The 12469-nt window shown below is 47.8% G+C and overlaps 1 protein-coding gene across 5 annotated transcripts in view; it reads left to right on the forward strand.

The window, feature by feature from the left end:
* The window catches only part of LHPP (phospholysine phosphohistidine inorganic pyrophosphate phosphatase), a 198930-nt gene that overhangs the window by 40356 nt on the left and 146105 nt on the right, over positions 1–12469 (forward strand). For all 5 annotated transcript variants that reach the window (XM_072628993.1, XM_072628994.1, XM_072628996.1 and 2 more), the window contains 2 exons: positions 711–803; positions 11430–11521. In XM_072628993.1, the coding sequence (XP_072485094.1) occupies positions 711–803; positions 11430–11521 (185 nt within the window). The remainder of the gene's footprint in view (positions 1–710; positions 804–11429; positions 11522–12469) is intronic.

Here is a 12469-nt window from a genome sequence, read left to right on the forward strand (position 1 = left end):
ACTTCCCTGGGTAACTTTAGGCAAGCCCAGCCCCCACTCTGGGCTCCAGGTTTCCCATATGTAAGATAATGGGATTAGCTTTGAGGACCTATCTTAACCTAAGCCCTAGCAGCCTATGACCTTGATGACCTTGCTAAACCTGGGTATCTTTGACCATGTCCGACCAGAAGGTGAAGGGAGAAGAGCAAGAGGAGAAAGGGAGAAAAAGAGAGAAAGGAGAAAAAAGTAGCAGCCACTGGGGGGCACCTGGGGCACTGCCCACTCCAGACTTGAGCCCTTTATCCCTGGTGCCCAGATGTTAATGAGGAACTGTGACCCACCCAGGGAAAGCCTGCACAAAGGGAGTTCCACAATGGGAGTTTTGTCTGAGAGGCTGGACATGAGGGTTCCTAAGTGGACCAGAGGTCCAGATCTCTCTCTGTCTCTCTTCGTCTCTTTGTCTCTGTCTCTCAGTGTCTCTGGCTCTTTCTGTCTCTGGAACTTTCTGTCTCTTTGTCTCTGTGTCTCATTCTCTCTCTCTAGCTCTGTCTCTGTGTCTCTGTCTTTGTGTCTCTCCTATCACCATCATCCACATCAGCCCTGTAATGTCCTGTGCTTGTGTGGTTCTTCATTCAAGGTCATGGGTAGATGGGACTAATTTTTCATGGCCAGTGCCATTGGCCCTCATGGCTTTGGGCTGGAGCTTCACCTGTTGTTCTCTCTCTTCCCAGTATGCCTGTGATATCCAAGCCGAAGTGGTGGGAAAACCAGCCCCTGAATTCTTCCAGGCAGCCTTAAAGGAAATGGGTGTGGAAGCTCATGAGGTGAGTTGTACCAGAGGAGCTGCCCTGCCCAGCACCTGGAGGATCCCAGGGCCATTTTGTCTCCCCCTCACTCTCCTTCCTGGCCTTCAGCCTTTGATACCCTCTCCCCACCATGCTGACCCCCAGTCAGCACACCGCTCAGTGCCGTAGCTCTGACATCGATCCATCTGCGTCTCAACAGGTAGATCTTGGGAAGTTCAGTTGATTTGGGCAGTCTCATGCAAAGCCAAGTAGGGTCATGGAGTGACCATTCTGGTGGACATGATGAAGAGATGTGGGCAATGGTAGAATTCTGTGGGTTCAGGGCTCACTGAGCGAGCAGACCCAAAGCATAGGCGCTCATGAGCAGGATAGTCTGCTAGTACATCCCCATGTCTGCCGCTAGTCAGTCTCTTGGGTCAGTGGCTTAAACAGGGTCTTAGATTTCATACTTGTCACAGACCTTGGAGGGAGCACCTCCTGACTCTTTGAATGATCGAGTCAGGTCCCCCAAGTATTCACATCCATCTAGTATCTGCTACGTGTCAGGCACTGGGGTGGTCCTGAGGCTGTCAATCCAGAAAGGAGACAGACCCCGCCCTCCAAGCGCTTACAGTGGGGCGGAGGGAGGTCATCTATACAAGGTGGATGAGTAGATACAAAGTAACTTCTGGAGAGTGCATCAGGAAGGGAATTTTGTCAATGGTAGGATAGGGTTCCCAGAGGACATTCCACAAAAGAAGAAGGGAGTGTCCTGGGAACATGGGAGGGACAGGCTGATGAGACCCTGGGGAGAGGTGGTCAGCAAGGGAGCTTGGACCCAGGATGGTCATGCTCTTTGACGTAGCAATGGTGATGCTCATCTGATTATCGATCACTGAATAAGAGGCAGCAAGATCTCAACAAATTAGAAAAATGGGCCAAGTCTCAGAAGAAGTGACCTAGAGACAAATATAAAGTTCTTTGTTCCTTTCTCTCTTCTCCCTTCCCCCTTTCCCTGTGTGCAGAGGACTGTGCCAGACCCTTGTGGGTGTCCCCACATAGGTAGATAGCCCTGCCTCAGTTCCCCCACTGGCCTTAGGACAGCACTTCATGATCAGTTCTGACTCCTTGATTCCACAGCACCAGGTTAAGAATGAGAGCCCAAGGGCAGAGAGCAGGGGTGGGGGGTGGGGTCAGTCTTTTACCTAATGGGGGAGACTAGAGTAGGGAGGCAGCAGGAGGGAGAGGGGTTGTAGCTTCCTAAACTATGGCACAGTCACATCTTCAGTGTCTGCAAAATTGTGCTCCATTCTTGCAGCTTAGAATTTCTCTGTCATTGTGTAGCCCTGTGGCCCCGTGTGCTCCTGGGCCCTTTCTGGGATGCTGTCCACTTGTCTGCCTATCTGTCTGTCTTCCCCTGGCCCTCTCTCCTCCCCACAGACTCTGCTTCTTGATTGCCCTCCTCACTGTGATGTCCGTCCCAGTGACAAGCGATTGAATCACCACCAAGTCTCACTCCCCTCTCCCCCATGCCCCTTCTCAGATGTTCCATAATGGGCTCCTCCAGCATGTGGGGAGATTTAAAAATCAGTGATTTCCCAATTAGGCTGTTTCCAATGAAGTGGTATATGAGGGAGGTGATCATTTTCCATTTATATTTTTCTTCCTAATGACAGTCACTATGGTGAACTCTCTCCCAACTGTCTTGCCAGGCTGTGGTGAACGTTAAATTTTTCAAGCTGCTATAATCAATAAAGTTATCACGAGTCATTTCCCTTGATATCTGCTCCTGTCCAAGACCCTGCCTTGCCTCGTCCTGCCGAGATGTTTCCAGCCGGCTCTCAGAATAGATAGAGCTCCCCCAAATCCAATTTTCATTTTAACCTTTCCTTGGTGGCAGAGAAATAACAGATTGGTGGTATTCCTTCAATAGATTAGAAATTCAAACCTCTTAGAGGTAACCAGGCTCTTCATAGGATTCATAATGAAACAAAGAGTAACCTGCCTTAAAGGTTACCTGAATCCTAAAGGCCCTTGTTTCAGCCTGCTAGCCCTGGGTGCATTTATGGCTTTATTCTAAACTAAAATCAAGTTTAGGTCTTGGCAATTTCTGCGATCATAAAAAAATATTCTATCTCTAGTAAATTATTCTGCTTCAGCTGACAATTGCTCCCATGCATGAACCTTGTTTAGTTAATCCAAGGGCAGATTCTTAATCTGAATGCCTTCAAAGGAGGAGGAGAAAGGGGGTAAGTCATTCATTAATTTCCCCAGTAGGCACAGCTTAGAATCCTAATGCCATATTCCAGGCGTTGGGAGGGGCACAGTCTCTGACCTCAGGGAGCTGCCAAATCTGGCAAGGGTGATGAGGTGTGCACACAGAAAGCCTAGTTCACATTAGCGTAGGCAAATCGCCAAGGTCCCTTCCAATTTTAATTCCAATTGTGATTAAGTGTTCTGAGATCAGATGAGGGAGAAGTGACCTGTAGCAGGGAAGAAGGCCAAGAGAGCAGTGGAACTTCCTTGGAGCGATGTTCAAGTCAGCATGCGGGCCCTGGCTCGCAGGAGAATGAGCCCTGATGTTGTTCAGATGTTTCTGTGTTGTGTGACTCTTTGTAACCCATTTGGGGGGTTTTCTTGGTAGAGATACTGGAGGGTTTTGCCATTTTCTTCTCAAGCTCATTTTATAGATGAAGAAACTGAGGCAAACAGGGTTAAGTGACTTGCCCAGAGTCATGCAGCTAGTGAGTGTCTGAGGCTGGATTTGAAATCAGGTCTAACCCCAGGTCTGGTGCTTGATGCACTATGGTGCTACCTAGTGGCCCATATACTACCTGCAGGTCATTTTTGAGGGAATTCTTTTATTTCGTCTTGGAATGTCTCATTCTTTCTCTTTCTATCTCTGTCTCTCCTTTGGTGCCCCTCCTCCCTCATATTCTCTCTCTGTCTGTCTATTTGTCTCTCTCTCTCTGTCTTTCTCATTTCATCTCTCTCCGTCTCCTTCTCTGTCTCTGTCTCTCTCTTTCTTTTTGTCTCTGTGTCTTTGCCTCTCTCTGTGTGTCTCTGTCTTTACCTCCCTCTTTCAATATCTCCCTTTCTCTCTCAGTCCCTCTCTGTTTTTCTCCTTTCGGTCTCTCTTCCTCTCTGTCTATCTTTGTCTCTTTGTCTCTCTCTCTCTCTCTAGCTCTTTGTCTCTCTTAGTCTCTGTCTCTCTTTCTGTCTCTGTTTCTGTCTCTCCCCCTCTGTCTCTCAGTGCCCCCTCCCTCATGTTCTCTGTGTCTTTCTGTCTCTCTGTCTCTGTCCCTTTCTCTTTCTCCCTTTGTTTCTCTCTGTCTTTGTTTTTCTCTCTGTGTGTCTTTCTCTCTCTGTGTCTCTGTCTGTCTGTCTCTCAGTGCCCCCCTCTGTCATGTCCACCTTCTGTTCACTTATCTTCTTGGCTGACTCCCTCTGTCCTGCCAAGCAATAATTTGCCCTGGTTTTCACTGTGTATTTAAAGAGAACCTGCCTTTATGGGACACATGAAAGATTTGCATCAATTCCATGGATAAAAGGTTCTTGAGACTCTCCAGTTGGTGTGGTTTTCCTGTGCCCATTGGGAAGTTCTCCTGACCTAAGGCATGTCCAAGGAGTTGGCACTCACCCTCTTTTCTCCTACCACATTTTGTCCTTTAAGATGGTGCCTGTATGAGTGGCCCCAGAGGGCTTTACTTCTTTCCTGAGCTTATCTATGGAGGGGCCTACAAGTTCTCAGCAGTACTTGGGTGTAAAGTGAGATTCAAGGAAGAAGGACTTCAGAGAGCAGCTGTAGGATTTCCTTGCCTGGAAGTCTGGGGAACAGACAGACATCACTACCGGTCTGGGCATTCCTAGCATGGGCCTTCTGGAGTCCTATGGGTGCATGGGGTCTTGGGCCTCCTGAGAAATTCACATTTCATCTGGATTTTCCGTATTTTAAAAGATATTTCTTATTTTCTGTGAGAGTTAGAGAGGAGGTATGGCCAAGGGAATAAAGAGCCAACCTTGGCTGAGCATAGAGTCATACAGTATACATACCTGTATGTCTGCAGCAGCTGTATGTCACCTCACAAGAAGGTGCCAACCTGTATAGTTGGAGGGAGTTTCCTCCTTTGGGAATCACTTATTAAGTGAAACTGCCTAGGTCCAGTCCTCTGTTCTAGGAGTTCTTTTCTTGCTGCTGGCTCAATTCCATGTGTGTTTAAATGCCCCCTGGTGCTTGTACCCAGGGCTTAACTCCTTAGCCATCTTCCACTTACTTCATCAGCTGAGCCCTTTGCATTCAGTACAAAACATGAAGATACTTTGGGGGGGTGACTTTCTCTTTGGGAACCTCCCCTCCAGTGATACAAGTTGTAGCTGAATTTTCTCTTCTAATGGTTTTTCATTTTCTAACACAAGGGATTCTGAAACCACCACCCCCCCCTCCACCTTTTTCTTTCATTGGTCTAGAGAACTCCCAGAAGAGGACGCTTGCCTCTCTGATGCCCATCAGCCACTCGTCTGTCACTGAGAGTCCAACAACCCATCCAGGGGCATGTGGTGGGTACAGGTCAGAGGCTCTGACTCTGAGGCTGGTGTCTTGTCCACGCTGCCACACCCCCTCTCATCAGTGATGGAAGAGAGTGTTTAACCCTGACCTGACACTTCTTCCAGGCCAAGCATCATTTAAAAAGATGTTTCTAGAAATGAAAATGCAGACTTCCCTCTAGGAGGCTGTGATTGGCACCCAAGGGATATGCGGCTCTGTGTGGTCTAGGCTTCGAGCTGGTTTCTTGCCTTTCATTTCCCTGCCCAGATCTCAGCCTTCGGCATGAATAAATGAATGTCCACGCCTGGCCTTCTGTGTGCTGGAGGAACCCTCGCTGGAGAGTTCTTCATGCTTGTCTTCAGTGGGTGGGTGACCTTTGAGTTTTATGTGTCTGTCTCTCTTCTTGCCATATTGCAGTCAGAAAGGAAGTTAGACCCGGCTTTGACAGGTAGGGTTTTTTATTTCCCTTGACAGTCCACCTCTTGACCTCTATCTTCTTGCCAATGATTTTTTAAATCCTAAATGATTTGGGAATAATTGCTCCTCCGTTAGTGATTATCGTCCTTCACCGATAGTAAATCTGTAAAATCCCGGGGGGCCAGAGTCCATTTTGGTATGTGTATACCACAAGCTGGTGCCGACAGGCATCACTGATCATGTGCGGCCACACTTCCCCACTGCCTGCCCCCCACTAGAGACCTCGCCCAGGAGATGTAAAACATGCAGGGCGGCACACTCCCAGGCTAATCACCCCCTTTGTTCGCAGGCCTCAGAAATGAGTTTGTGCCTGGACAACACCATCACCTCATTTGGAAGGTGGCCTGCCCCCACCCTTCCAGGCTTCTGTGTTTTATTCCTACCCACCAAGACTCCTTGGGAGTGCCCCCACCACCGAGGCCAGCCCAGCAGATGCTCAGGCCACTGAGAGCTTAAATCAGCCCATCCAAGGCTATACACTCCCATTTGACCCTTACTCGTCATCCCTGTGAGAGAAATAGGGTGAATTATGTTATTCCCATTTGTAAGGAGAGGAAATAGAGATGGGGGGGGGGGGGTGGAACTTTCCTGGTACAACCCAGTTGTGAACACCTGGTCTGTGTGAATCCATTTCCTGTGTCCTGTTCCACAACACCAAAGTAGAGTGGTTGTTCTTTGCCATCATCAAGTCAGTCAGTGAGCAGGCATTTATTAAATGCTTACTGTGTGCCGAGCCCTGTTTTAAGACATTGGCAATATGAAGAAAAACAGAAGACTGTCCCTGCTCCTAGGAGCTCCCAGTCTAACAAGGAAGACAAGTCACAGACAAACATGTTCCATTTAATATAACTTGGAGATAATGGCAAAGGGGAGCCAGAAACATTTGAGGGGATTGGGAAAGTCTTCTTGTAAAATATATGAAGCTGGGACTTCCTCCTTCTCCTCCTCACGCTCCATAAAACCAACTCATCCACTTCCCAGGGACAAGTCAATAGGAATGAGGAAAAGGCTGGATTGCAGACTTTTTGTTTTTTTAAGAAATTCCATGCAGGATTTCTTGTGCAGAATTTGAATCAGAAAGGGACTCCATAGAGATGCTGAGGTCCTCCAGGTAGAGGACGCTGGGCTGCCTGGCTCAGGCCTCACCCTGAGAGCCCCAGCCTGGCACTGTGGGAGAAAAGCCCACCTGTTCTCCAGACCTACAGTTGGATGGATAGACAGCACATGGAGCCAGCTGGTCCACTGGAAGCTCCACTCTGAACGGACATTACAGTCTGACAGTGAACCAGGCCCAAACTTGAGTAGAGAGGAAAGCTGGGCAGGCAGAATTTGGGAAACATTAGCACCATTGGTGAGCTGCTCTTTGGTATCAAATCCCATCTTTGGAACCCCGCCTTTGTGGGGAAAGTGTCTGCTCGGAACCATGGAATGCCTCAAACTCCAAAGCCTCTACGTTGTGGAGGTATCTATAGAGGGCACTCGAAAGAGCAATCAGCTACTGTCTATTTCCAGTTATGACTTGCACCCAGAAAGAGAAAGGGACTCATAGTCTTTGGAGAAAACAGTTCATCTCAGAGATGCTGTGTCCTGAGGGTGCAGCAGTGGGGCCAGTGGCAAAACCCAGAAGACCTTAGGTTGTGTTGAGGTGTCTCTGGGTGGAGTAGCCTAGCCTACCACCATTGGGAAGGGGCTGGTGGGTCTCGCCATTCTCAGAATGGCGAGAAGATTTGAAGTCCTTTTTGGAAGTTCAGAAATGGGAGGTCAGTGTCTGGGCAGGAGAAGAAAAGAGGAAAGGGGCATTTTCAGGAAAACCTGGGGGAGAGGAACATTTGATTTGAGGAACCTATGGAACATTGAGTTGGAGAAGGTCAGTGGGCAGTTGGTGACAAGGCTCCTCATTCTTTAGGAATGATCAACCTGAAAGCCAGTGCAATCACTGCATGAGTGTGCAGAGAGGGATGAGAAGAGGGCCTAGTTCGGAGCCTTGGGAGACACCAGACAGTAGAGGACAGGACCTAAGTAAAGCTACAGAAAGGGGGACCAATATGGGGGAGCCAGACAGGAGGAGGGGAGCAATGGCAAAGGAAAACCCAGGGTGGAGGGACGCGTGTCAACTGCAGAGAAGTCAGGAAGGATGATAAGGTGGCCAGCGCCACCGAGTTTAGCAATCACTGGTAATTTTGGAGAAAGCAGCTTGAGCTGAGTGATGGAGTCAGAAGTCAGATTTTCACATTGTGGCAAAGTGAGTAGGAGGTGAGAAATGAAAACTAGTGAATGTAGACATACTTTCCAGGGGATGGTAACTTGTGGGGGTGGTGAAGTCAAGAGAAGCCTATGGGGGAAGGAAGGCCCATGAGTATAGGTAAGGAGGAAGGGGTCAGTGGATAAAAAGAGACTGAAGATTAGAGAGGAGGGACATAATTAAAGGGCCATGTGCCCTTGGCATACAGAAGGGCAAAGGAGAGAGGTTGTTGACCCTGCCAAAGAAAAGGGCCACCTCTTTATCAGAGACTAGAACAAAGGAGGAGAGAATGGAGGATAATACAGAAGGGTCCAAGACATATGAACTAATGGACCAGCTCTGTGGAGCTGTTCATCCACCTGCATAGCATAGTATGAGTAGTCAGCATTCTTTTTAAATGTTTTATTGATTTCTCACACAACACCCATAGACCCTTCTCTTGTGACAGAGCAGTTCAGTAAAGCAAAACAAACTGACCATGGACTTGGGCCTCCTTCTGCATCTGTGACTGCCCCCGTTTTACTGAGAAGAGGAAGGCAGTCCCCTCCTCCTGAACTCAAATTGGTCAGTTGTTTGAGATGAGTTTAGTTGGCTGCCATCTTGTTTTGCTTTGGTTCAAGCTGAGTTCAGTTGGCCGCCATCTTGTCCTGATGTTTCTGTGTATTCCATTGTTTGTTAGCTCATGAAAGTCTTCCCAAGTTTATCTACTTTCTTTATCCTTGCTCTTGCTTAGGACAGTAATAGAGATTCTTCCCTTTACTTGGTTCTTCCTTTGTGGAGAGTGAGGCTGAATTCTTCACTCTTGGCAAGGATTATAGTTCTCATTAAAGGCTTTTCACAGTTCCAGGGGTGAGTCATCCAGCACAGTGGCTTCCACAAACCCACCACATCTGTGGTTCCTTGCCAGCTTTCAAAATCCCTCTTCCGCTTAGTCTCTGCTCTTGGGGAACATGTGACTCTTCGTGTAGGCCTCTCTTGAGGTGGGCAATCATAGGGTCCTTGAATCCAATCCAACAACGGTCATGTTGTTGTTGTTTTCTCTTTCATGGAATCTTAAGAGATTATAACATATGCTAGAGAGAGTGCTTATTGATGAAGTGCATTGGAGGCGCCCTAGTGTGCCACTTCCCTGCCCAGGAAGCTTTGGTGGCTGCCTGTTACCTGTAGGACAGAATACAGACTCCTGGGAAGTCCTTTACAGCCTGTTCCAGCCCCTCTTTGCAGGCTGATCACGCCCTCCTTCCCCTCACACACTCCAGCCAAACTAGATGTGTGCTATGCCCTGTAGACAGCAGCTCATCTCCAGCTACCTGTCCCTTTGTGCAGGCTGCCTCCCTTGCATGCCTCCCCTAGGTCATATTTATCTAACACTCCACAGTCTGCAAAGTACTTTTCACCCTTTATCTGATTTAGTCCTTACAACATCCTGGGAGCTTGGGAGAGGGCTGCTGTCTACCCAGGGTCCTATTGCTAGTAAGTTTCAAAGAAAGGTTTCAAACTCAGTTTGTTCCGACTTCACGTCTGTTGACCACCCTTCCTGCAGCCCATGACTCCCTTTCACACTCAGCTCAGATATCACCTCATCTTCTTTCTTCCCCCATTGTGTGTCCAGGCTGGCCACTCATGGCTATGCTGTCTTCCCTCCTTATTCCCACCTGGCATTTAGTAAGCACCTATTATGTTCCAGGCACTTTGCCTTAGATACAAGAAAAGGAGAAATAAATACTCAAAGAGCTTACAGTCGAATGAGGAAGACAGGCATGCAGCAACTATATACATACAGGAATTGATCTGACCCTCTGGGGAAGAAGTTTGTAAAGTGCTAAGAAAGTGATAATGATGTCCATTTTTTGACCCAGAGACTTACTATGGTACATACACTTCCAGCAAGTTTACTGTGAATCAGAACTTTCTCTGATTGAAAAGGATTGGGAACCAAGCCGATGCCCATCATTTGGAGAATGACTGAACAGCCTGTGATATAGAAATGAAATGGAATATTACTGGACTGTAAGAAGTAATGGGGCAGCTAGGCGGCGCCATCGTGCACAGAGAGCCAGGCCTGGGATCAGGAGGATTCATCTTTCTGATTTCAAACCTGGCCTCAGACACTTGCTAGCTGTGTGACCCTATGCAAGTCACAAAGGTGAACCTGCTGGCCTCAGTTTCCTCATTTTTAAAACAAGATGGAGAAGGACATGGCAAACCCCTCCAGTGTCTGTGCCAAGACTCACAGAGTCGCACAGACAGTTGGACACAACTGAAATGATTGAACTGTTGGGTAGGAAGATTAAAGAGACAACACGGGAAGACATAGCTGAATATCTCTTGTGTCTGTATTTCCTTTTCTCTTCACTCCCCCAGCCCCCACCTGAGATCCAGCATTCCTCGCCTCTTCCCTGAACTAATGGCAGTAGTCTTCCCTTGGACTCCCTGTCTTGAGCCTCTCTTCCATCCAGTCTGTCCTGGACAGAGCTGCCAATGAGATTTTCCTGAAATCTCCCCCTTCTCATGAAGCTCACTGCCATCTCATGGATCTCTTCTTCTAGCCCCAGTTCAGCTGTCCCAGAGTTCCCAGCTCAAGGCTTTGTTCCCTCCCCAGCTTTTCCTTGAGTGCTCTGTCTGCATTATCCTTTGATTAAGAGTACAAGGGACCCAAAGGCCATCCAGTTCAGCCCTCTCATTTTGCAGATGAAGAAACTGAGGCCCAAGGGTGACTGACTTGCAGTGTCCTCCCTCCTTGAGAGCAGGGGTGGGTTGTTTTTTGTCTTTGTTTCCCCAGTGCCTAGACCTGTGCTTAGTAGATGTTTGTTGATGAATTTTTCCAGGAATTTAATCTTTAAAAAATTAGTTCCAAGAAGTCATCTGTTTGTTTGGGTCGGGTTTGCATTTTTCTCTTCCTTCCACACTCAGCATTCCTGTGTGGAGTTCTGCCTTTAACTGGCAATGGGCAAAAATCCTTTCAAAATGTTGATCAGAAAGGTTAAAGAAATGCATTTAACCTTTGTAAAAGTTGTGAAAGTTAAAGAGAGGGGAAGTAGCATGACTGTGCAGTCATTAGCAGCCAGTAAAGCCCTGCCTGTGTTCCAGACAAGAAATGCAGGACCAGCTCTGTTTCCCCATTCACTTTTGTGATGCCAAATCACTTTGACGTGTTTTGATTGATTTCAAATGGCGTGGCTTTATACGGCTCTGAGGCCTCCCCTGCAGAGGGGCAGCATGATGTATGATGCAGGGAGGGTGACTTTTAATCAATACAATGACAATATTATCTTGTTTAATTTGTACGATGGCCACGTTCAACATCAAATCAAGCCGTTTATTATGTCAGCAAAGATGAAGTAGAGGCTTAATAAAAGTGCCTGACATCCATCTTGTGTGTATTTCATTGCCGTGACAGGCCATCATGATTGGAGATGACATTGTGAACGACGTCGGAGGGGCCCAGCGCTGCGGGATGAGGGCACTGCAGGTGCGCACAGGAAAGTTCAGGTCAGTCTCTTTTATTGCAATCCTGCTCTCTCATTCCATGATCACCACTTCCGGGTTACACGGCCTCCCGCGGAATTGTCTTCTAGGGGTCCAGAAACTCCCTTAAATCACCCCACCAGAGTGGGGATGCGTACATGCTTAGCAGATTGAGTTTCAAAGACTGGACAGTGTCAGAGATGATAACAAATGAGTCTTTCTGTTGTCACCAAAGGTGAGGCTGGGCTTAGGTCGGGGCCTTGTGGCCCGTCAAGTTGAATCCTCTGTTCTGGATATGATGGTCTGATATATTTGATGATATTTGTTAGGGGATGGAAGGATGATACTTATGGCCTTTGTGGGTGATAGAAATTTCAGCACAGACCAAAGCTCTGGTCCATAGCCCTTGAAGAAGGAGGTAACTCATTGACAAAGTGGGAGTCTGCCATATTACAGGAACTAACATTTGTGGGGTTGTGGTCATGATGTGATATTGGAAGCTAGAGTGTGGGAATGTGCTGTACATATCTCTTCTCCCATTGGCTGGCATGAGGGCTGGGTTTCATTCTGCCCATGAGACTGTACCCAAGAGGGTTTAGACTAGAGTCAGAGGACCTGGATTCAAATCTGGTTCTGCTGGTTCTTAGTTTTCTCAGCTATCACATGAAGGCCCAAGATTTAATGACCTCTGAGATCCTTTTTAGTTCTGAAGGTCCCACACAGCCAGAGTGGCTCTTTCCTCTTCCTGGCCATGGTCACAAAGAATATAATTACTCAGGGAATGACTGGAGATGCTCAGCCAGAGGGACGTGGATTGGTCAGTCACCTCAAACATCTGTCTCATGCCCACTTTATGCCAGGCACTGTGCTAAACATTGTGGATACAAAGAAAGACCAAAGGCAATCTCCATCCTCAAGGGACTCCCACAGAAACTATGAGGTAGCTGGATTCTCAGTGGATTGTCTTGAGAC

The sequence above is a fragment of the Notamacropus eugenii genome, chromosome 1, assembly GCF_028372415.1.
Source record: "Notamacropus eugenii isolate mMacEug1 chromosome 1, mMacEug1.pri_v2, whole genome shotgun sequence".
Taxonomy (NCBI): Eukaryota; Metazoa; Chordata; class Mammalia; order Diprotodontia; family Macropodidae; genus Notamacropus; species Notamacropus eugenii.